The 26,027-nt window shown below is 42.9% G+C and overlaps 1 protein-coding gene across 1 annotated transcript in view; it reads left to right on the plus strand.

Annotated features, from left to right (window-relative positions):
- The window catches only part of NMNAT3 (nicotinamide nucleotide adenylyltransferase 3), a 123,665-nt gene that overhangs the window by 45,851 nt on the left and 51,787 nt on the right, over nucleotides 1-26,027 (plus strand). The window contains exon 2 of the mRNA XM_018049838.1: nucleotides 15,684-15,833. Coding sequence (XP_017905327.1) covers nucleotides 15,725-15,833 — 109 coding nt within the window. The 5' untranslated portion in view covers nucleotides 15,684-15,724. The remainder of the gene's footprint in view (nucleotides 1-15,683; nucleotides 15,834-26,027) is intronic.

Raw genomic sequence — 26,027 nt, forward strand, 5'->3', positions numbered from 1 at the left:
AGAGCTCCTGTCTCTTATTTGCACTTGCCCTAATGGGTACAAGAAAGTGATGAAATCCTCTAGTAGGGCAGGCCTCAGTTGTGATGGAAGGTGACCTCATGCAAAGAACATTGGGTGCACTTGGAGGCTAATTGTATTGGAGGGACATGAGGAAGGGTGATGAAGTGTCATAGCCAACTGGCAGGTCTTGATCACTGGTGACTGAAAACACAGAGAAGGGCTACAGGCCGTCCAGAAGCAGGTGTGGGAGGTGGTGAATTCTGTTTTGGACACACGGAATGGTTAGAAGTTCTGGAGAACCTCTTATGGGCCAGCACTGAGTACCCTACCTGGTCAACTCCAATAATCTTCATGACAATCTGAGGAGGTATATGTAATTATCTCCATTTTCCACATGGGTCACTGAGGCTCAGATAGTTTATTTAACTCATAACTGCAGGGCTATTTCACCAAATACTTCTGGCTGTCTAACTTCAGGACACAGAGTCAGACTATATTTTCTAGCTTGTTGAAGTCAGGTGGGTTTATTGGAAGTGACATGTGCCCATTTGACCCTCTAGAGCCTTCTTTTTCTCTGCTACAGTGAATGACTATTCCAGATAGTGACTCCTCCACTGACTTGGGTCCTGGATTGAGGACAGAGATGACACAGAGCCCTCAGTAAGCAAGGACTGGGAGTCTAAAGGAACATGAAATTAACTTTCATTGTTTTAAGCTACTGAGATTTGGGGGTTGTTTGTTAATGTACCTCACCTGGCCTCTCCTGACGGGCATGCTCAAGGTCACTCAGTTTGGAAGTACTTATTGGCTTTGAATCCATGTCTGTCTGGCTTGCTATCAAGCCAGTGCCAGATGGCCATCCATGGACCTATAGGGGCCCTAGCAGGGTCGTGAGTAGCACAATAGATTTGGGTGTCATCTCTACAGTTGGGTGGAGAAGGCAATGGCACCCCACTCCAGTACTCTTGCCTGTAAAATCCCATGGACGGAGGAGCCTGGAAGGCTGCAGTCCGTGGGGTCGCTAGAGGAAGGAGTGGGGAGTTAGTCTGTGGACTTTGGCATGAGACTTATCTCTCTCCCTCATGTTCTTTCTCCCTGATGGTTTGTGGTCGGCTCCACATGCCTGCTAAGTAAGTAGGACATCATTGCTGCCTGCTCGGTCTGATGGTTCAGAGACGTTGGCTTGAGCTTGTCGACAGCTGCACACTCATAACATTGCTAAAAACTTCATAAACTCTGAAGTCTGGAAATAGCCCAAGTGATTTGAGGTTTTGCTCACTTGTAAATGTTTGAGTATTGTGTCCGCAAATTGCAAATTGAGTAACTCAATTTTGAGGCACAGCTGTTATTTGGAAAAGACCCATCTAGGAACGCAAACTCCTTGCAAAATGATTGCGCTTCATTTTTGTCAAGTATCAGAAAACCATTAAACTGCCAAGCCATATGGCAAATGCCCACTCGAAGCAGAGCACGACAGCACACCATAATGAATCTGTTTTGGGGGGAAGGAGATAGGACAGAGTCTGGCTTTTGTGATCCACAGAAAAGCAGATTCACTACTGCACATTTCAGCCTTCTAGAGTCCTGAGTAAGGATTTTTCCTCCTATGAAAAATTCATATACAAAATTAAGTGATGGTAGAATTTTTTGTTAGGTGTATTTTCCCTGTCAAACAATATCCATTTGAGTTTCTGTATATAAAATAGGTTTAACAGTGACAATAGAAACTTAAAAGTTTACACAATTTTAATTTCTTTATATCCAAATTCCATAAACATTCCTTGTGTGTGTGTTAGTTGCTCAGTCGTGTCTGACTGTTTGTGACCCCATGGACTGTAGCCCATTAGGCTCCTCTGTCCATGGAACTTCCCAGGCAAGAATACTAGAGTGGGTGGCCATTCCCTCAACCTAAACTGATTTAGGTTTAGTTGTATATAACAGAAAATAGAAAATAATAGTGATTTAGAAGATTATTTCTCTCCTCAGTTTAAAAAAAAAAAAAAAACACCTGGAGGTCAGCAATCTAGGTCCTCAGGGTCCTGACTTTCTCTTGGCTTGCTCTTTGGCACCCCATGGATTGTAGCTTACCAGGTTCCTCTGTCTGTGGGGATTCTCCAGGCAAGAATACTGGGGTGGGTTGCCATGCTCTCCTCCAGGGGATCTTCCTGACCCAGGGATCGAACCCAAGTCTCCCACATTACAGGCGGATCCTTTATCATCTGAGAGAAGCCCAGGAATACAGGAATGGGTAGCCTCTCCCTTCTCCAGGGGAACTTCCTGACCTAGAAATCGAACTGGAGTTTCTTGCATTGCAGGCAGATTCTTTACCAGTTGAGCTACCAGAAAAGCCCTTCTCTTGGCTTACTCTCTGCCAAGCCTGGAGTTAATCCTCATAGTCAAGGTCCAAGCTAGCTTCCATACTCCAGTAGTCATGTTCTAGACAGCAGGAAGGGAGAAGAGGAGAAAGCATGCCTTTCCCTTTTAAATAGAATTACTGGAAGTCCCACTCAACACTTCTATTCATAGATCACTGGCCAGGCCTTAGTCATGTGGCCTCACCCTGCTGCACAGGATACTGGGGAATGCAGCAGCATGCCCAGCCAAAGGCTGGGAGAGGGAATGCTGGGAGCTCATGCAGACTCTGTCCTACCTGATGTCCTCAGCACCTGCAGGATTAGGAGGACAGGGCTGGATTTCCTTTCGCCCTATACCTCCAAGGCACTAGCACAGTCTGCTACTTCATGCTCCTCATAGCAGACCCCAGGCACTGCTTCTCACCTGTTACCTCCTCTGATACCTTCATTTGTTGACGATTTGGCTGTGATTTGCGGCAGGTTTCTTCAACTTCAGAAGATGCTGTCTCTACCTGAGTGACATTAAACTATTCATTCCTCTGCTTCTCAATATCAACTCAACTCAATTCTAAGATAAGCGATGCTTCAAGTTTATTGTTACGGCTAGAACTAGCCTAGAAGCTAGGTTTCCCAGGTGGCTCAGAGGTAAAGAATACACTTGCCAATGCAGGAGACATGGGTTTGATCCCTGGGTCGAGAAGATTCCCCTGAAGAAGGAAATGGCAACCCACTCTTGCCTGGAAAATCCCATGGACAGAGGAGCCTGGCAGGCTGCAGTCCATGGGGGTCACAAAGAGTCAGACACAACTTAGCAACTAAAAGTCAAACGAAAAGAAACGACAGTAGTGGTATGTGAGAGTGGTCTTTTAGGGGAGCCCTGTCCTATGGGAGCAACTCAAGCTGATCTGAGCGAGTTACCTCCCAGGTTGGGAATGCTGACGTATTCGTAAAACCTGCCAGGTTTCGATCATGGGTGGCTATGAAATGGTAGGCTCTTTTTCAAGCAAGGTGAACAGGTTGAAGTGGATGTGAGGTTGATGAATTCTGTTCTAAGTATAATGAAAGGGGAGAGAAAGGAGCTAGTATTCCTGGAGAACCCACTATGGGCCAGGTACTGTGCTAAGTGGGTCAACTCCGATGACCCTCAAGACAGCCCTAGAAGGTATGTGTAGTTATCTCCATTTCCCATGTGACTGAGGCTCGGAGAAGTTGATTAGACTCTTCACCAGAACTCAGGCACCAACCTTTTCCTTCCAGGCGCTTTGGAAGAATCAGCACCAATGTATGCAAGGTTTCTGCACAGTGCCCAGCCTGTCACTCAACAAACCCTGTAGCTGCTATTCACTTCCTCCCTCCTATAACAGTGAAATCAGTCCCAGCTCCTGAGTGTGGGGTTGCAAGAGACCTCATTCCATTCCTTGGCCTCCTCCAAATCTTTTGAAAGTTCTCAAAACTGAAGAGCCAGGCTGCCTGCTTTCCTGCGATCCTCATAATTAGGACAAGTGCTTAATTGGCATGTTTGTTTCCTCCAAGGGGTGGCTGGCGGAGGCGCCTCACACAACAGAGGAGGCTGGGTCTGCTGTTGTTCTTAGCAGTACTGCGTGCCCATAGCAACAGCAAGCAAATCTGGTAAAGTTGAAAGAAAAAGTGCCCCAGAGTTTGTGTGAAGGTTGATTGCCCTGGAGAAGTTGACGCAGTCGTGCAGATGGAGATGATCTCCCTGGGCCCTGAAAACTGTGCTCGTCAACTCTACAAATCCAAACTGCGTCTCTTGTTTTCTCTAAGATGAGGAGTCCAGTCAAGAGGTCTGTGTAATGAAAGATGTTTGTGGAATCCATTTCTATTCTGCCCGAAGCCATCTGCTTTATGTCTAAAATAAACAGGGATGTTTTCAACCACTTTCCCCAGGCCAGGTCGTGTTAGAGTTACTCTCCGCAGGGAAAGGTGAATTGACTGCCTTCCCAGCAATGAGCATTAGTACATTACATCTGCAGTGACAACACTTAACCTTCCCGGCTCGCCTTTCCTTTCTGTGTCTCTGCGATGACGTGTGACAAATGGGCTGAGGGTTACATTTGTTAGAATTTAGTGCATGTGGGGTCACTGGCCAGTATACATTACCTGGTGATTGAGGTGAAATGTAGGCAACAGGAAAAGTCATCCTCTGGGAAGCTGGGGACTGCCTAACCTTTGCCAAGCAGAGGGCCCTGAGGGTAGCAGCCATCCTGGGGCTTGCTTCCTGGCACACCCTCCTGGGAGGTCTTGAGAGCTCTTAAAATCCTTCAGAGGTTCCTCATTGCCTATAAGATGAAATCTAGGCACCCCGCCCCCAGACCCCTTGTAGGCCTGCGTGATCCTTGCACTCTCTGCACCCTCACCTTGGGCTGCTTGCACGATGGCTCACATCACATAGGGTCCCATAGCCAGTGTGTTCATCACTTTCCTTAAGTGGTGGTTTCTGAACCTTTGCAATGCCGGTCGCTGGTCCCGACACACTCTTCCATATCCTCCTTACTGGCTCAATCCCTGAGCCTTTCCTGCCCCAGTTTGAAGGTCACCTCGAGAGCCTGCCCCAAAGAAGTGAGTGTATGAGTTTCCTGTGACTGCTATAACAAACTACCACACACTATTGGCTTAAAACAACACAATTTTACTTTCTTATAATTCAGGAGGTCAGAAGTCTGAAGTCAAGGTGTCAGCAAGGCTGCACTCCTTCTCGAAGCTCTAGGCAAGACTTTGTTTCCTTGTGGGCCCGATGTGCACGGCTCGGCCACAGCCCCTCCCTCTGTCTTAGTGCTAGCAGCAGAACATCTTCTTGCCTCTTGATCGCTGCTTTAGTCCTTACGTCTTTCTCTGTGACTGTTGTGCCTCCTTCTTATTAGGACCCTAATCACGTTAAAATTGGGCCCACCTTGGATAATCCAAGGTACCCTCCTCATTTCTGATCCTTAATTTAATAACACCTTCATAGTCTTCCCACCTGGCAAAGCCACAGCTGATGACCATCAGGGCAGAGGAACGACCTTGGTGTCAGTGTGCAGGAGGCCCGTATATCCCTGTTCATGGACTCCTGGCATCAGAGGTGGTACAACAGGGCAGGAACATCTTGTTTGATTTCAGCCTGAGTTGGGTAAACTGGGATCTTGGGGAGGGGCCCTGGGTGTTTCTGGGAAGCTGGAAAGGTTAGCTTATATCCCTGGAAGGCACAGTCTTGACTACTTGAGACAAACAAAGAGAGGAAGTCAATATCTGCAAAGGAGGTTGCTACAGACTGGTTCCAAATAAGAAAAGGAGTACATCAAGACTGTATATTGTCACCCTGCTTATTTCACTTCTATGCAGAGTACATCATGAGAAACACTGGGCTGGAAGAAACACAAGCTGGAATCAAGATTAACGGGAGAAATATCAATAACCTCAGATATGCAGATGACACCACACTTATGGCAGAAAATGAAGAAGAACTAAAGAGCCTCTTGATGAAAGTGAAAGAGGAGAGTGAAAAAGTTGGCTTAAAGCTCAACATTCAGAAAACGAAGATCATGGCATCTGGTCCCATCACTTCATGGGAAATAGGTGGAGAAACAGTGGAAACAGTGTCAGACTTTATTTTTCTGGGCTCCAAAATCACTGCAGATGGTGATTGCAGCCATGAAGTTAAAAGACACTTACTTCTTGGAAGGAAAGTTATGACCTACCTAGATAGCATATTCAAAAGCAGAGACATTACTTTGCCAACAAAGGTCCATCTAGTCAAGGCTATGGTTTTCCCAGTGGTCATGTATGGATGTGAGAGTTGGACTGTGAAGAAAGCTGAGCACCGAAGAATTGATGCTTTTGAGCTGTGGTGTTGAAGACTCTTGAGAGTCCTTTGGACTGCAAGGAGATCCAACCAGTCCATTCTAAAGGAGATCAGTCCTGGGTGTTCTTTGGAAGGAATGATGCTGAAGCTGAAACTCCAGTACTTTGGCCACCTCATGCAAAGAGTTGACTCATTGGAAGAGACTCTGATGCTGGGAGGAATTAGGGGCAGGAGGAGAAGAGGACAACAGAGGATGAGATGTCTGGATGGCATCACTGACTCTATGGACGTGAGTTTGGGTGAACTCCAGGAGTTGGTGCTGGACAGGGAGGCCTGGCATGCTGTGATTCATGGGGTTGCAAAGAGTCGGACATGACTGAGTGACTGAACTGAACTGAACTGGTCAGAAACAGTCCCTCATTTTCTCATTCATGCCACATATATTCCTGAGCACCTGTGTGCCAGAACTCTGCAGAAGTTAAAGAGCCTAGATGAGTAAGAAACTTCCTTGTAGGAGTTCACCTTCTACTTGAGGAAGAGCAACCTGGAAACAAAGCAATGACAAGTCTGTGGTCGGATGAAAGAAGAAAGTGATAAATGTGTACTATCTAACAGGTACAGTTAGTACAGTGGGAGAGGGAGGCATTGGGTAGAGACTAAGGAAAAAGCCTTGAAGACAGGAGCAAGGTTGGTGTTTCAGGTGGTTGGAAGAGCATTTGCATAAGTGAGGAGAAAAGAGCATCGTGTTGTATCTGAGGAAAGGATGAAAGGCTGTTGGGCTTCCTAAGTGGTACAGTGGTAAAGAATCCACTTAATGCAAGAGACACAAGAGAGATGGCTTCAATCCCTCATTCGGCAAGATCCCTTGAAAGAGGGCCTGGCAACCCACTCCAGTGTTCTTGACGGGATAATCCCATAAACAGAGGAGCCTGGCAGGCTACCATCCAGGGGGTTGGACAAAGCGTCGGACACGACCCAGCACACAGCACGATGAGATGCTGTTGGGATGACTGTACAGTAGGAGGCAGGATCCAACAGTGGAATCTCTTTGCTTTGCCTTCAGCTTAATGATAAATTCCAAGAAGACCGTGTGCCACTCTCTCTACTTGTTAAACCCTTCAGCTGCAATTACTGCTCGTTCTGTGGACCTCCCATTAAATGCTTCTTGATGAGAAGCATTTCCCAGTAGCAAAAGTCCCCCACACTTGCTTCATCTCACTGGATACTATGACATGATAGAGCAGATGGGTCACATTTTTTTCCTGTCTTTAATTCTGTTTTATAGATGAGTCATTTATGGCGTGCGTCCAGCTTCTGAGATGTGTTCAAATTTGAGCCGGTTTATTGTCTGGTGGACCCCAGGAGGGAGTCCGTCTCAGTCCTGTCATTGTATTCCTCTGAGTTTGGGCTTGGGAGGGTGTTTCGCTGAAACCAGCTGCAGTGTACAAATGATTCAACAATGCAGGTGCACTGACTTTGTTCCCGAGCCTGGGAACCCTCCCGCCTGAGGCACGGTTAAGACAGAGCAAGTCGCTCCATGTGAGGAAAGAAAAGACAGACAGACACTTACTACATATGATTTATTCTCCTTCCAACATGGCACTGCATCACACTGATGCCACCATTCAAACTAACGTTCTAATTTACAGTTTCTGGGGACTTTGGGAACATGCATCAATACCCCAGGTTACCTGAGATGCTGCAGGTAGATGTTTAAGGGCTCTAAAAACATGATATTTTGTCAAAATAAAATAGAATTTTGAAAGGCCTCCTAACAATTGTAAAAAACAACAACAACAACAACAACAAGACAAACAAACAGAAACAAAACAAAACCAGCCATCCTCTTCAGCTACACTCATCACAAGGCTGCTCCTGTGAGTAGCTCAGCACACTCTGCAAATACTCTCTCATTAAAGATCCGCCCTCCCTTGGAAAAAGCCAGGGGCAGCAGCTCTCACACGCAGGCTACTTCTCACATAGCAGGGGGTGTCCCTACTGCCTCAAAGGAAGTGAGAAGCAAACCACAGCCTGCCTCAGTTGAGACTTTTTTTTATCTTCACACCACTGTAGCTCAGAATACTCCCAGGACAACTTCTGTATGTACCTGAGGAGGTGCTTAAGCCTTCCCAGTAACAGGACATGGGTCCACTCGCCCGCTGGCCGGTGCCCTTTCAGTCTCCACCCAGGCCTCCTCTGGGCCAGGCTCTGTGCTGGAAGTTGAGATCAAAAATGAAGAAAACACCACTCCTTCTCTTAAGGGGTTTACTCTCTGGTTGGGAAGACAGACACAAGAGTAGGTTTTTCCAAAAAATGTGGTATGTGAGTTACTAAAGGTGAGCAGAGATCAGTTAGCCTAGGTGTCAGAAAAGCCAGTGTGGCAGATGCTGTGAATTAACTAATCCTATTCCCAGCTCCCTTTTCCCTACTGCTTCCAAACTGGAGGCTACAAAGCTAAAGACTTGCTCTTCCAGCTTCTCTTGCCTAGAGTGGCCACTCGACCTATGGCCATGAGGCAGAAGCAAAATCTACAGAAAAGTTCTTTAAAAACTTTTGTGTTCTTGCTTAAGAGGGGCATCCGGTCTGTATTGCTCTTTGCTCCTTCTTCCTGGCTTGATTATAATCATGATGGATGTGGCTACAGCAGCAATCTTGCTGACCTCTTGTGACCACTAGGGAAAAGTGAACGCACTGTAGGTCATTGTTTAGCCAGTGATCCAGTGCCAGCTGCTGCCTACTTCCAGATATTTCATAGCCAGGATATGGAAACAACCTAGATGTCCATCAGCAGATGAATGGATAAGAAAACTGTGGTACATATACACAATGGAGTATTACTCAGCCATTAAAAAGAATACATTTGAATCAGTTCTGATGAGATGGATGAAACTGGAGCTGATTATTCAGAGTGAAGTAAGCCAGAAAGAAAAACACCAATACAGTATACTAACACATATATATGAAATTTAGAAAGATGGCAATGATGACCCTGTATGCAAGACAGCAAAAAAGACACAGAAGTGTATAGCGGACTTTTGGACTCAGAGGGAGAGGGAGAGGGTGGGATGATTTGGGAGAATGGCATTGAAATGTGTATACTATCATGTAAGAATCGAATCACCAGTCTATGTCTGATGCAGGATACAGCATGCTTGGGGCTGGTGCACAGGGATGACCCAGAGGGATGTTGTGGGGAGGGAGGTGGAAGGGGGGTTCATGTTTGGGATCGCATGTACACCTGTGGTGGATTCATGTCAATGTATGGCAAAACCAATACAATATTGTAAAGTAAAATAAAGTAAAAATAATTTAAAAAAATAAAGGATGAAACTATTTCCCCCTAAAAAAAAAAAAAGAAAGAAAACAAATAAAACTTTATTTGTTTAAGTCGTTGAGATTAGCTTCTGGAACTTGCAGCCAAATACCTCCCTAACTGATAACAAACACCTAGCAGGCAGTCAGGAGATAATGATTGAAGTCACCTAAGTAATATGATCACCTGAGTTGAGTCTTAACAGATTGGGATGTACCGTGAGTATTCCAGTTGGAAGACACTAAAGTAGTATATATTGGGTTGGCCAAAAAGTTTAAGATGTTATGGAAAACCCAAACAAACTTGCTAGCCAACCAAAAATAGAAGCACTTGAAGTTGAAGCAGGAGGCCATGAGGAGCTCACAGAGAAACCACTGACAAGAAGTTTATCACAGCTAGACTATAAAGTGTGAAGCAAGCAGTAGTTGGGTACAGCTGGTACAGGCAGCAGCAGGGGCCAGATTAAAACAGTTTCCTCCAGTACAGAGAGGAACCAGGTTCCAGTCACCAAGGACTCTCCATGTTACCCTTTTAACTGCAGAATTACAGCCAAGGCCAACATAGCAAGAGGAGTAAGGAAGAAGTAAATGCATCCCTCTTGTTCATCACGCTGTTAGTTACCTGTTGCTGCATAACAAATCACCCCCAAACAGAGCAGCTTAAAATGTCACACATTTATCATCTCACAGTTTCTGTGAGCCAAGAATCTAGAGGCGGCTCCACTAAATTGGGGTGTCTGGTTCAGAGTCTCTTACAAGGTTGCAGTCAAGGTGTTCATGGGGCTGTGGCCTCATCTGAAGACTCAGCTGGAAAAGATCCACTTCCACGTTCTCTCCCATGGTTGTTAGCAGGACTCAGTTTCTCGCAGGCTGTTATCACCAGAGGACTTTCAATTCTTTGCCCAGTGAGTCTCTCCATGAGGCAGCTCAAAACATAGTAGCCAAATTCTTCAGAATGAGCAACAGAGAAAGTGAAAGAGGTGAACAAGAGGGAAGCCAGGGACTTTGTAATCTTCTCTGAGAAGTGGAATCCTCTAGTGAGGAGTCTAGTGGAATCTTCGCTAGAAGCAAGTCAGTAGGCCCTCTCCACATTCAAAGAGAGGGGTCTACAGGTAAATACCAGGAAGTGAGGATCACAAGGAGCCTTTTTGAAAGGTGCCAAGAGAAACCCAATTAAGACGGTAGGCACTGAGAGAGGGCATCAGAGGGAAGAAAGACTGAAACCACAATCACAGACAGCTAGCCAATCTGATCACACGGACCACAGCCTCATCTAACTCAATGAAACTAAGCCCTGCCATGTGGGGCCATCCAAGACGGATGGGTCATGGTGGAGAGGTCTGACAGAATGTGACAGAATGTGGTCCACTGGAGAAGGAAATGGTGAACCACTTCAGTATTCTTTCCTTGAGAACCCCATGAACAGTATGAAAAGGCAAAAAGATAGGACACTGAAAGATGAAATTCCCAGGTTGGTAGGTGCACAATATGCTACTGGAGATCAGTGGAGAAATAACTCCAGAAAGAATGAAGGGATGGAGCCAAGAAAAACAACAACCAGTTGTGGATGGGACTGGTGATAGAAGCCAGGTTTGATGCTGTACAGACCAATACTGCATAGGAACCTGGAATGTTGGGTCCATGAATCAAGGCAAATTGGAAGTTATCAAACAGGAGATGACAAGAGTAAACGTAGACATTCTAGGAATCAGCAATCTAAGATGGACTGAAATGGGTGAATTTAACTCAGATGACCATTATATCTACTACTGTGGACAGGAATCCCTTAGAAGAAATGGAGTAGCCATCATAGTCAACAAGAGTCCGAAATGCAGTACTTGGATGCAATCTCAAAAATGACAGAATGACCTCTGTTCATCTCCAAGGCAAACCATTCAATATCACAGTAATCCAAGTCTATGCCCCAACCAGTAATGCTGAAGAAGCTGAAGTTGAATGGTTCTATGAACATCTACAAGACCTTCTAGAACTAACACCCAAAAAAGATGTCCTTTTTATTATAGGGGACTGGAATGCAAAAGGAGGAAGTCAGGAAACACCTGGAGTAACAGGCACATTTGGCCTTGGAGTATGGAATGAAGCAGGGCAAAGGCTAACAGAGTTCTGCCAGGAGAACACACTGGTCATAGCAAACACCCTCTTCCAACAACACAAGAGAAGACTCTACACATGGACATCACCAGATGGTTGACACCGAAATCAGATTGATTATATTCTTTGCAGCGAAAGATGGAGAAGCTCTATACAGTCAGCAAAAATAGGACCAGGAACTGACTGTGGCTCAGATCTTGAACTCCTTATTGCCAAATTCAGACCGAAATTGAAGAAAGTGGAGGAAACCACTAGACCATTCAGGTATGACCTAAATCAAATCCCTTAGGACTATACAGTGGAAGTGAGAAATAGATTTAAGGGACTAGATCTGATAGACAGATTGCCTGATGAACTATGCATGGAGGTTCATGACATCGTACAGGAGAGAGGAATCAAGACCATCCCCAAGAAAAGAAATGCAAAAAAGCAAAATGGCTGTCTGGGGAGGCCTTACAAATAGCTGTGAAAAGAAGGGAAGCAAAAAGCAAAGGAGAAAAGGAAAGATATACCCATTTGAATGCAGAGTTCCAAAGAATAGCAAGGAGAGATAAGAAAGCCTTCTTCAGTGATCAGTGCAAAGAAATAGAGGAAAACAATAGAATGGGAAAGACTAGAGATCTCTTCAGAGAAGGCAATGGCAACCCACTCCAGTACTCTTGCCTGGAAAATCCCATGGGCGGAGGAGCCTGGTAGGTCTCGTCCATGGGGTCGCGAAGAGTCATACACGACTGAGCGACTTCATTTTCACTTTTCACTTTCATACATTGGAGAAGGAAATGGCAACCCACCCAGTGTTCTTGCCTGGAGAATCCCAGGGACGGCGGAGCCTGGTGGGCTGCTGTCTATGGGGTCGCACAGAGTCGGACACGACTGGAGCGACTTAGCAGCAGCAGAGATCTCTTCAAGAAAATTAGAGATACCAAGGGAACATTTCATGCAAAGATGGGCTCGATAAAGGACAGAAATGTTATAGACCTAACAGAAGCAGAAGATATGAAGAAGAGTGGCAAGAATACACAGAAGAACTGTACAAAAAAGGTCTTCATGACCCAGATAATCACGATGGTGTGATCATTCACCGAGAGCCAGACATCCTGGAATGTGAAGTCAAGTGGGCCTTAGGAAGCATCACTATGAACAAAGTTACTGGAGGTGATGGAATTCCAGTTGAGCTATTTCAAATCCTGAAAAATGATGCTGTAAAAGTGCTACACTCAATATGCCAGCAAATTTGGAAAACTCAGCAGTGGCCACAGGACTGGAAAAGGTTAGTTTTTATTCCAATCCCAAAGAAAGACAATGCCAAAGAATGCTCAAACTACCGCACAATTACACTCATCTCACATGCTAGTAAAATGATGCTTAAAATTCTCCAAGCCAGGCTTCAGCAATACGTGAACCACAAACTTCCAGATGTTCCAGCTGGTTTTAGAAAAGGCAGAGGATCCAGAGATCACATTGCCAACATATGCTGGATCATAGAAAAAGCAAGAGAGTTCCAGAAAAACATCTATTTCTGCTTTATTGACTATGCCAAAGCCTTTGACTGTGTGGATCACAATAAACTGTGGAGAATTCTGAAAGAGATGAAATACCAGATCACCTGACCTGCCTCTTGAGAAACCTGTATGCAGGTCAGGAAGCAACATTTAGAACTGGGCATGGAACAACAAACTGGTTCCAAATAGGAAAAGGAATACGTCAAGGCTGTATATTGTCACCCTGCTTATTTAACTTCTATGCAGAGTACATCATGAGAAACGCTGTGCTGGATGAAGCACAAGCTAGAATCAAGATTGCCAGGAGAAATATCAATAACCTCAGATATGCAGATGACACCACCCTTATGGCAGAAAGTGAAGAAGAACTAAAGACCCTCTTGATGACAGTGAAGGAGGAGTGAAAAGTTGCCTTAAAGCTCAACATTCAGAAAACGAAGATCATGACATCCAGTCCCATCACTTCATGGGAAATAGATGGGGAAACTGTGGCTGACTTTATTTTTGGGGGCTCCAAAATCACTGCAGATGGTGATTGCAGCCATGAAATTAAAAGACGCTTACTCCTTGGAAGGAAAGTTATGATCAACCTGCTCAGCATATTGAAAAGCAGAGGTAATACTTTGTCAACAAAGGTCCGTCTAGTCAAGGCTATAGTTTTTCCAGTAGTCATGTATGGATGTCAGAGGTGGACTATAAAGAAAGCTGAGCGCCGAATCATTGATGCTTTTGAACTGTAGTATTGGAGAAGACTCTTGAGAGTCCCTTGGACTGCAAGGAGATCCAATCAGTCCACCCTAAAGGAGATCAGTCCTAGGTGTTCATTAGTAGGTCTGATGCTGAAGCTAAAACTCCAATACTTTGGCCACCTGATGTGAAGAGCTGACTCATTTGAAAAGACCCTGATGCTGGGAAAGATTGAAGGCAGGAGGATAAGGGACAACAGAGGATGAGATGGTTGGATGGCATCACTGACTCAATGGACATGGGTTTGGGTGGACTCCGGGAGTTGGTGATGGACAGGGAGGCCTGGTGTGCTGTGGTTCATGGGGTTGCAAAGAGTCAGACATGACTGAGCAACTGAACTGAGCTGAACTGAATCACAAACATATTGCCACCACCTCTCCCCCTCCCCTCCTCCATCACTGTGGTCAACAGCAACACCTTTTTTATCATTACAACATCATCATCACAGTGACAGTGGTTTAGATGCTTCCTGTGCACCCAAACACTTTCCATCCATAGTTCATTTATCCTTACAACAACCCGGTAAGTGTAAGTAATAATGTCCCCATTCTGCATATGGAGAATCTGAGGCTTGAAAGGGACTGTGGTTTGCACTAGGTCACATAGCCAGTAAGAGGCAGAACTAGGATTCAAACCAAGGCCTAAACTCCAGTGGAGCACTTCACCAACACTGTAGGAGGCAGTGCCTCAGAGTTAAGAGCCCTGTCTGCCAGCCTGTCCTCTAGCCCAGGCTGTTTTCTGCTTCACTTTAACCTTAAACTTCAACCTCTTTACTTTAACCTTACTTTAACCAAGTTTCCCTGGTGCTGAAAGCTACACAGTGAGGGGACAAACGGGATGGCCTGACCACCTCAGAATGCTAGGGCTCCAGATAAAGGACAATGGGTGAAATCAGAAAAGATCTATAGATTAGATAATAGTACTGTAGCTTAATAGTACTTAATTTATAGTAAATTAATAGTACTTAATTTTCTGATTTTAATCATGTCTCTGCAGTTATATAGGAAAATGTCTTTGCTCTCAGAAAATGCATACTGAAGTGTTTAGAGGTAAAGAGATATTAGTTTTAAACATTTCAGAAAATTTTCAGACATTTCAGAAAAAAATTATTTATAGGTATATACATGTATGCATGTGTGTATGGAGAGAGAGAATAAATGATATAGCAAGTGTGGTAAGATGTTAACATTTAGGGATTCTGTGCATAAGAATTCTTTGTACAAGATTTACAGCTTTTTTTGGTAAGTCTGAAATTATTTTAAAATAAATTTTTTAAAAGTACCACTCCTCTGCTCTGGGGCATTGTGACTTCTGTTTGGACTATCAGAGGTGGCATTTGGAGCATCTTACATACTCCTTTTGACCCTAAGGTGATCCTCAAAGCACAGGAAGAGTATAGAGGTTACAAGAAAACATGGTTTCTAGGTCAGGCTGCCTGGGTTCTAGTCTTGACCTTGCAGCTTCTAAGCTCCTATAAGTAACCACTCAGGATTGACTTGGAAAGATTTGTTGAGATAAGGGGTACACTTTGGCTCAGTTCCTGGCCATGGTAAGCCTCCTGTTAATGTTGTTATTCTTACCTCTGCAGTCATCTTACAAGTAAGAAATAATGGCCTGTATATGGTTCAGAGACACTGATTTGGACAGTTGTCTTCTCCTTTTGTAACCTACGAAAACTTTTTGTTTATGTCTGATAAGGCCGTTTTCCTACATAACCACAACAGACGATCATAAAAATCAAGAAATCCACATTAACTGTAATTTTTAGATGCCATTCAAGTTTCACAGCCATCTCAGTAATTGTACGCTTGTCTTGGTGCCAACTCTCTGACGTGAGTTTTTGCCCCAATGAAGGCAGGGTGGCTGCAGCAGCAGATGCGGATGTGTCCGACAGGATGAAGAGCCGAATCCCTGTGGTGCTCCTGGCCTGTGGCTCCTTCAACCCCATCACCAACATGCACCTGCGCTTGTTTGAGGTGGCCAGAGACCACCTTCACCAGACAGGTCAGTCAAGGGGCCAGGCCTCTGGGAGGAATTGGGGAGCTGGGCTTTTGGGGGCTTTGCTGGCTGCTGTCATCATCCCCATTATTAAAGCTGCTCATAGCACAAGTGGTGACGTACATTTCTTCCATCATATTCAGAGGGCTAACACTCCTTAGCCATATGATGTATGTCAGTCACACCCCTGGCCATAGAGTTGAAATGCTTCTTAGGATCCACTACACCCCTGTCCACTTCATGTTGACCATGAATGCTACAAAGACACTGGGCCTGTTATAGAACCTGTGTCTCAATCAGGGGATCCCTTCCTGGTGCCCCAGGAAGCATTTACCCAAACAGCCAGATGAATACATAGTACATGCCTTTGAGAACTCCTGCTCCTCTTCAGTGGGTAAGCAAATATTCTATAATGGGGATTTTGACATTTTCTCCTTCAAAAGAATAGATCTTAGACAATTACAAATTAAGTCTTGTATATAGGGCATTTCTAATACAGATGGCATGGCTTTGCCAGAAATATCTAATCAGCTGGAAATGTTTAATGTGGGAATGTTTCATCTCTTTGACTTTCCATTTCATTATTAAAAGAGTAAAATAGCGTTTGGGATCTGCTTGATTATTTCTAAAGAATGTAAGCCATTTATTTGTTGATGTCAGATACATATGAAAGTTTTATTCATTATGTGTTTATGTCTGTCTTATGTCTGGAGGAGGAAGTGGCAACCCGCTCCAGAATTCTTGCCTGAAAAATTCCATGGACAAAGGAGCCTGGCAGGCTACAGTCCATGGGGTCAAAAAGAGCTGGATATGACTGAGCAAGAGCACAATATCTTATGTATTCATATATGTGTTTTGTGTTTTTTCATTACTCAAAAATGTTTGTCTTTAAGGGCCATGTTTTTAATACCAAATCAATTTCTGTTTACTTTCAATATAGAAAAAAATATTTGAGTAACATGTAAACCATTTCTTCAAAGAAATTGCATACGTGTTAATTTATTTTAAAAAATCTTTGTTTATAAGATATTTTTAATTATTCAAAAAGTGAAATAGGTATTTATTCTTAGTAAATGAATAGCTCTTACATAGGAATAAAAATCCAAACAATTCACTTGAAACTGGTCAGTAAACATTACTAAGCCATATGCAAAGAAGAAATATATCTGGACAATAAATGAGAAAAATTTCTCAACTGTGATTGCTAATAATCAATGAAATGCAAATAAAAAAGTAAGCATCACAAGATAATAAGCACCACGTGGGCAACTACTATGATTGCTTGAACACTACACAATTGCCACCATCTGTCACTAGGCTTATAGCTGGCGCTCAGTAAATATCTGTTGTGGGAATTCCCTGGCAGTCCAGTGGTTAAGACTTCACACTTCTGCTGCAGAGGGCACAGGGGTTCAGTCCCTGGTCTGGGAACTAACCACATGCTGCATAGTGCAGCCAAAAAAAGTTTTTAATTAGAAAAATAAGTATCTATTATAGGAGTAAATAGTGTGAGATTGACAAAGATTCACTTCAGTTCAGTTCAGTAGCTCAGTCATGTCCGACTCTTTGCAACCCCATGAATTGCAGCCCGCCAGGCCTCCCTGTCCATCACCAACTCCCAGAGTTCACCCAAACTCATGCCCATCGAGTCAGTGATGCCAACCAGGCATCTCATCCTCTATTGTCCCCTTCTCCTCCTGCCCCCAAATCCCTCCCAGCATCAAAGTCTTTTCCAATGAGTCAACTCTTCACAGGAGGTGGCCAAAGTATTGGAGTTTCAGCTTCAGCATTATTCCTTCCAAAGAACACCCAGGACTTATCTCTTTAGAATGGACTGGTTGGATCTCCTTGCAGTCCAAGGGACTCTCAAGAGTCTTCTCCAACACCACAGTTCAAAAGCATCAATTCTTCGGCACTCAGGTTTCTTCACAGTCCAACTCTTATATCCATACATGACCACTGGGAAAACCATAGCCTTGACTAGATGGACCTTTGTTGGCAAAGTAATGTCTCTGCTTTTGAATATGCTATCTAGGTTGGTCATAACTTTCCTTCCAAGGAGTAAGCGTCTTTTAATTTCATGGCTGCAGTCACCATCTGTAGTGATTTTTTGGAGCCCGCTAAAATAAAGTCTGACACTGTTTCCACTGTTTCCCCATCTATTTGCCATGAAGTGATGGGACCAGATGCCATGATCTTAGTATTCTGAATGTTGAGCTTTAAGCCAACTTTTTCATTCTCTTCTTTCACTTTCATCAAGAGGCTTTTTAGTTCCTCTTCACTTTCTGCCATAAGCGTGTGTCATCTGCATATCTGAGGTGATTGATATTTCTCCCAGCAATCTTGATTCCAGCTTGTGCTTCTTCCAGCCCAGCGTTTCTCATGATGTACTCTGCATAGAAGTTAAATAAGCAGGGTGACAATATACAGCCTTGACGTACTCCTTTTCCTATTTGGAACCAGTTTGTTCTTCCCTGTCCAGTTCTAAATGTTGCTTCCTGACCTGCATATAGGTTTCTCAAGAGGCAGGTCAGGTAGTCTGGTATTCCCATCTCTTTCAGAGTTTTCCACAGTTTATTGTGATCCACACAGTCAAAGGCTCTGGCATAGTCAATAAAGCAGAAATAGATTTTTTTCTGGAATTCTCTTGCTTTTTCCATGATCCAGAGGATGTTGGCAATTTGATCGCTGGGTCCTCTGACTTTTCTAAAACCAGCTTGAACATCTGGAAGTTCATGGCTCACACATTGCTGAAGCTGGCTTGGAGAATTTTGAGCATTACTTTACTAGCATGTGAGATGAGTGCAATTGTGCAGTAGTTTGAGCATTCTTTGGCATTGCCTTTCTTTGGGATTGGAATAAAAACTAACCTTTTCCAGTCCTGTGGCCACTGCTGAGTTTTCCAAGTTTGCTGGCATTTTGAGTGCAGCACTTTCACAGCATCATCTTCCAGGATTTGAAATAGCTCAACTGGAATCCCATCACCTCCACTAGCTTTGTTCATAGTGATGCTTTCTAAGGCCCACTTGACTTCACATTCCAGGATATCTGGGTCTAGGTGAGTGATCACACCATTGTGATTATCTTGGTCGTGAAGATCTTTTTTGTATAGTTCTTCTGTGTATTCTTGACACCTCTTCTTCATATGTTCTGCTTCTGTTAGGTCCAGACCATTTCTGTCCTTTATCGAGCCCATCTTTGCATGAAATGTTCCCTTGGTATCTCTAATTTTCTTGAAGAAATCTCTAGTCGTTCCCATTCTATTGTTTGCCTGTATTTCTTTGCATTGATCGCTGAGGAAGGCTTCTTATCTCTTCTTGCTATTCTTTGGAACTCTGCATGACAATGATTAAAGGCTGTCAAATTCAGTGTTGGCAGGAGGAGGGAAATGAACACTCCCATGTGTTGGTAGTGATGGGAAATGATAAAACATTTTTGGAAGGCAGTTTGGTTTTGTGTGGAAAAAAATAATTGAAGTCTATACTCATATCCATAATGAAGAGAAAAATCAATCAATAAAAATTGAACCAGAACTGATGCAGATGTTAGAATTAGCAAACAAGGATCTTAAAAGTTACTATAGTTATATATGTTCAAAAATTAAGTAGAGACATGGAAAATATAAAAAGGCTCATATCTAGAGATTAAAACTACAGTATATGAGATGAAAATTAAACTGGTTATGATTAACAACAGATTAAACATTGCAGAAGAAAAGATTACTGAACTTGAAGATAAAACTATCTATCCAAACTGGAGCAATTCAAAATGAAGCATAAAGAGAAAAGAGAGTTTTTAAAAAGGAAGAAAAGAACACATGATAATTTAAATCATCCTAATATACTTACAATTGAACTAGTTCAATAGAAGGAAAAAAACAGGAAGAACAGGACAAATATTTGAAGAAATAATCACTGAAGTGTTTTCAAATTTGATGAAAGCAGATTTCATGAAGTAGCTCAACAAACCCCAAGCACAAGAAACATGAAGAAAACAACACCAAGATATATAATAATCAAATTTCTCAAAACAGATAATAGAGAGAAAATCTTAAAGGCAGCTACAGAAGAACAAATAAGGAAGATAGTAAATTTCTTGCTTCTGAATTCAGCACAAGGGAGTTCAGTGGAATAGATCTTTAAAGTACCGAAAGAAAAAACCTGTGAAGCTAGGATTCTATATCTGGCAAAAATATCTTTCAAAACAAAGACAAAGTAAAGACATTTTCAAATCTATAGAACCTGGATGATGTCACCACCAGCAAACCTGCACCATGAGAGATACCAAGTCCTTTAGGCAGAAGGAAGATGATACCACACATGATGGATCCCCACAAAGGAATACAGAGCACTGATAACTACATGGGCAATTATATAAGTTGTTTATTATTTAAATTTCTTTAAAAGATAATTGACCATTTAAACAAAAATAACAATATATTATGGAGTTTATAACATAGTAGAAGTAAAACTTATGACAACAGTATCAAAAAAAGAAAACCTGGGAGGAGAGTAATAGAAGAATACTACTGTAAGGTTTCTATTCTATACATGAAGTGGTATAATATCACTTACAGGTAGACTGAAATAAGGTAAAGACACATATTATAAACCCTAATGCAACCACTAAAAAAAGGCAAACAGTTTTAACTCCTAAGGATTCAAAGGAGATAAAATAGAATCAGAATATACTTTGATTAAGAATATATAAGAAGAATGAAAACTGACCTTTTCCAGTCCTGTGGCCACTGCTGAGTTTTCCAAATTTGCTGGCATATTGAGTGCAGCACTTTCACAGCATCATTTTTCAGGATTTGAAATATCTCAACTGGAATTCCATCACCTCCACTAGCTTTGTTCGTAGGGATGCTTCCTAAGGCCCACTTGACTTCACACTCCAGGATGTCTGGCTCTAGGTGAGTGATCACACCATCGTGATTATCTGGGTCATGAAGATCTTTTTTTGTACAGTTCTTCTGTGTAGTCTTGCCACCTCTTCTTCAGCAGAGATCTCTTCAAGAAAATTAGAGATACCAAGGGAACATTTCATGCAAAGATGGGCTCAATAAAGGACAGAAATGGTAGGGACCTAACAGAAGCAGAAGATATGAAGAAGAGGCAAGAATACTGGAGTGGGTTGCCATTCCCTTTTCCAGGGATCTTCCTGACCCAGGGATTGAACCTGGGTCTTCTGCATTGCAGGCAGATTCTTTACCACCTGCACCACCAGGAAAGCCAGTGTTGCTAGATATAAGATCAATATATAAAAATCAGTTGCATTTCTATATACACACAGCAAAGAATCATGTTAAAAATTTTAAATAATACCATTTACAATAGCATAGAAAAAATAAATAGAGATAAATCCAGCAAAAGTGTACAAGACCTACATGCTAAAAGCAACAAAACATTGTTGAGATAAAGACAACCTTACTAAAATAGAGAGACATGCCTTGTTTTTGTGGGTTGGAAAACTCAACAGTGTTAAAATTTCAGTTCTCTCCAAATTTACCTATAGATTCAACTCAACCCCAGTAAGCTTTTCTTGGTAAAAAATGATAAGCCAATTGTAAAATTAATATGGAAATGCACCAAAGTAATTTTTAAAAAGAAGAACAAAGTTGGGAGATTAAATTACTGGATTTTAAGACTAAAGTTACAGTACTTGTTACAGTGGGGTATTGGTGTGAAAATAGATCGATGTAACAGAATAGAGAACACCAAATTTTTCTCTCCGCTGACATAGACAATTGATTTTTTGACAAAGTTGCAAAGGACAAGGCAAGAGAGAAAGAATAATCTTTTCAAAAAATTGTTGTTCAGTCACTAAATTATGTCCGATTCTCTGTAACCACATAGACTGCAGCATGCCAGGCTTCCCTGTCCTCCACTATCTCCCTGAGTTTGCTCAAACTCATGTCCATTAAGTCAGTGATGCCATCCAACCATCTCATCCTCTGTCACCCCCTTCTTTTGTCCTCAGTCTTTCCCAGCATCAGGGTCTTTTCCAATAAGTCGGCTCTTTTCATCAGCTGGCCAGAGTATTGGAGCTCAGCTTCAGCATCAGTCCTTCCAATAAATATTCAGGGTTAATTTCCTTCAGGACTGACTGGTTTGATCTCCTTGCTATCCAAGGGACTCTCAAGAGTCTTCTCCAGCACCACAGTTCAAAAGCATCATTGTTCAGCGCTCAGCCGTCTTTATGATCCCACTCTTATATCTATACATGACTACTGGAAAAAGCATAGCTTTGGCTATAGAGACCTTTCTTGGCAAGACGCTGTGTAAGCTTGTGATAGCTTTTCTTCCAAGGAGCAAACATTTTTTAATTTCGTGGCTGCAGTCACCGTCCACAGTGATTTTGCAGCCAAGGAAGTCTGCCACTGTTTCCACTTTTTCCCCATCTGTTTGCCATGAAGTGATAGGACCAGATGCCATGATCTTTGTTTTTTTAAAGTTGGGTTTTAAGCCAGGTTTTTCACTCTCCTCTTTCACCTTCACCAATAGGTGTGGAACTACTGAATATTCTTCCATCACACTTGCCCCAGAGAAAACACTCAACCCAAAGCCTGTACATATACAAAAGCTAACTCAAAATGTATCATAAACTTTAATGTAAAAACCTAAAACTAGAAAAAAACATAGAAAATCTTTGTGACCTTATGTTCAATAAAAAAATGTTTAAATAAGACCTTACCAGAAGCATGACCCAAAACAGGGAAGTGGGTGGGAGACAAATTAGACTGGCTTGAACCCTATTATTTAAGGTATTAATAGGTAGAGGGGCCTCACGTAGGACCTCAAGCATCTTTTTGCCTTTATTCTCAATCATTCCTCCATAGAAAGTACCCAGTCATTATTGAAAATCCAGAATGGATTCTGCTGGCTGTGTCTTTGCGTGTTACCCAGCAGGTTGACATCTTTCAACATTATTCAGATACCTGCTGTGTCTTCTTCATGCCAGGCACTGTTGCTGGAAATAGAATTGATTAAATTGCATCTCCTGCCCAAACTAGATACACAGCATAAGTGATGAGAAATACATGATTGTGGCACTAGGTGCAGAGGAGAGATGTCTCCCACCTGGGGGTTGGAGAAAGCTTTTTGGAAGAGGTGACACCAAAGGCTTAAAGAACATAAGAGACTTAGGCAAGTGCTGTTTAGCGGGCGCTGTCTGCAGAGAAAGCTGCACAGGTGAAATGTGGGGGTGGAAGAGAGTCTTGTTCCGGCACACGGGAGGGAGAGGAGGCTGGTAAGGTAGGGAGCACCAGGTCTTGGTGTGTGGTATGAATTTCTTTTCTGCACAGCTTGGCTTCAATTTCCCTGACCCGCAGCCCCAGTTGCTGGCTGCAGCCTCCCACAGCCAGCAGAACTGTGCACCAAGTCTTCACCCAACCCTTTGTCTCTCCTGGGACAAATATTTAAACAGAGCCTTTTCTCTCAATCAGAATCAGCTCACAATTAAGGCTGGATGAAAATCTGGCCTCACAGCTGACTTTCTTTTTTCATGAAGAAAATGAAATCTCCCTTCTGTTGGTGCATTTTCACTGAAACAACTCACAATTTAAATTTGATATTGTGTGCATATAAATTGAACTAAACAAGCTCAAGCAATTTATGTAGTACCTTTAAGTAGAAACTAATAGTGTCTTCCTAGTTTGCTGCAGTAGCTAATTACTTTGTTGTTTTGAGCTCTTTCCCCTTTGCCAAGCACCCTTTCTTAATACCGTCACTGTCCTGCCTTTTTTTTCTTCCAAAGCAACAACAAAACCTTAAAAACTGACAGAAACACTGTATCAAAAACTTTTTAACTGTCTTTAGTCCTATGATAATACTCCCCTTTATAGTGAAAAAAATTAAATGTTGGATGAAATTTAGGCCTGAAGGTTTTCATTGTTAATACCCTGACAAAGTCATACATGCTCAAAGGAAGAAATTATGAACCAGATATTTTTTTTAATATTCCTTTACTTGAAAGAATGTTCAAGAATATGATAAGGGCTGGTAGGAATGTGTTATTTCTGTGTTTTATAGTGTTGTCTTCTAGTCATGGTGCTTTCTTGCCTTGTACTAGATGCTGCATGGGGACTTCTCAAAGAAGATTCTCAAACCTTTGATGGATGTATTTGTGTGGTAGCTGTGGGTGGTTTATAAAAAGTTCATTTGGGAGTTTTATTCTTGTTTTGCTGATTTTTTGACAGAAACGATTCAGCCCTACATATGACTAGTCGATAGCATCAGACATACCTAAAGCTTTCATTGAATATATTAAGAATTTGAGTCCCCATTTCTCTTAAGATGCTGGATGTATTCCCAGTTGTAAGAAGTTGTTTTCCCAACATGTAGTCACAGACTTACTAATGCAGGTTGAATTAAATTTAAATCTTGTTTTCTGTTACTTAGTTTGTTATATCTAGTCAACACGATCTGGCCGTTGGCCTATATGTGAGTAATAGCCCACTTGTATTTCTTTTTAAAAATCATATTTTCTGTCTGGTTCATTAATACTTATTCATTCAATGACTATTTAGTACCTGTTCATTTTACATGTTTAACAAACACATATCATCCTTACTATATGTCAGGTAATATTCTGAATGCATTACATTTAAACAAAGATCACTGAATCTTCATAACAGCCCTCTGAGGTGAGTGCTGTCACTCTCCCTGTTTAACAGATGGGGAAGCTGAGGCTCAGAGAATTTGAGTGACTTGCCTGACATCACACACAGGGTAGAGCCAGTCTTCCCCAGAGTCTATGCTTGTAGCCACCACATCATGTTGTCTCCATTTACTCAACAAGCTTCTTGAGCACATGTCTTGCTGGAAACTGTGCAAGAAGCAGAGATAACAAGGGTGGACCCTGTGCCCCTGGGGGAGTGCGTTGGTCAGTTTAGGCTGTTATAAGCAAAAATGCCATGACTGGGTGGCTTGTAAACAAGAGAAATTTACTTCTGACAGTCTGGAGGCTGGAAATCTGAGATCAAGGTGCTAGCATGATTGGATTCTGCTGAGAGCCCTCTTCAAAACTGCAGACTCCAACTTCTCATCATGTCCTCATATGGAAGAGAGCAGAGAGAGAAAGCAAGCTCTTTCATAACTCTTATAGGGGCATGAATCCCAGTCATGAGGGCCCCTCCCCCATGACCCTGACTAATCCCAGGCACCTCACAAAGGCCTCATCTCCTAATACCATCACATCAGAGAGTAGGGTCCCAAATATGAATTAAGGAGGGGACAGAGGTATTCAGTCTATAACAGGAAGGCAGGTGTTAATCAGATCCCACAGAGGTGAAAATGCCTTTGAGCCAAATTCCTAATGCTATCAGTGTGAACAGGGAGGCAGCTAGACATAGACAGCAAGTCCAGGGAAAGTGTTTCTGAAAATCAAAGGACTGAGCTAGAGAAGAATTAGTGAGGCACATTTTAGGTTGAAAGTGAGTTGGCCGGGGTTAGGGGATACAAGAAAAGAGCATTCTTTGACCAAGAAAGCCCATGTACAAATGCCCCATGGGGAAGAGGACATGGCTGCCCGCTGAGGGATGAACAGATGCAATAACTGAGAAGCAAGAACAGCGGGGAGTGCTGTAGGAGGTTAGGAAACTATGAGAGCCTTGCAGGCCATTGTTAAGCAGTCTTCTTTTCATCCTAAGAGCTGTGAGAAAATCTGCATTTCCCTCCCTCCTCTTTCTGTCTGCCACCCCCCCTCCCACATACACACACACAATATACTAACACTTTAGAGTTAGGGAAGGGAGGGGAGCCAGTTAAGGGGCCATTGGAGCAATACTTTGGATGAGAGGGTGACATGGCAATGAAAAGAAGTTGGCAGATGAGGAAGATCATTAGAGATTGAAGCTGACCTCTTAATGGATTGGGTCTGGGGGATAGAGAAAGCACTACCACAGCAGAAAGAGTCTGGAGGTAGAGCAGACTTGGGGGGGAACAAGTTCAGCTTCATATCTGTTGACTTTGAGAGACTTGTGAAACATCTGAGAGAAGGCAGTGACTAGAACTCAGAGAAGACAGGCCTGGAGATGGACGTTTGCAAGTTCCCTGTATGTTATAAATGAAGATACCCATTGGGGTAAGTGAGATCACAGAGAGAGCCATAGGATGCGTAAGCTCCAGGGAGCCATAACATTTAGCAGCCCCACAAAGGAGGGCAGAGGAACCAGAGATCAAATTGCCAACATCCGCT

This window comes from Capra hircus, chromosome 1, assembly GCF_001704415.2.
Source record: "Capra hircus breed San Clemente chromosome 1, ASM170441v1, whole genome shotgun sequence".
Taxonomy (NCBI): Eukaryota; Metazoa; Chordata; class Mammalia; order Artiodactyla; family Bovidae; genus Capra; species Capra hircus.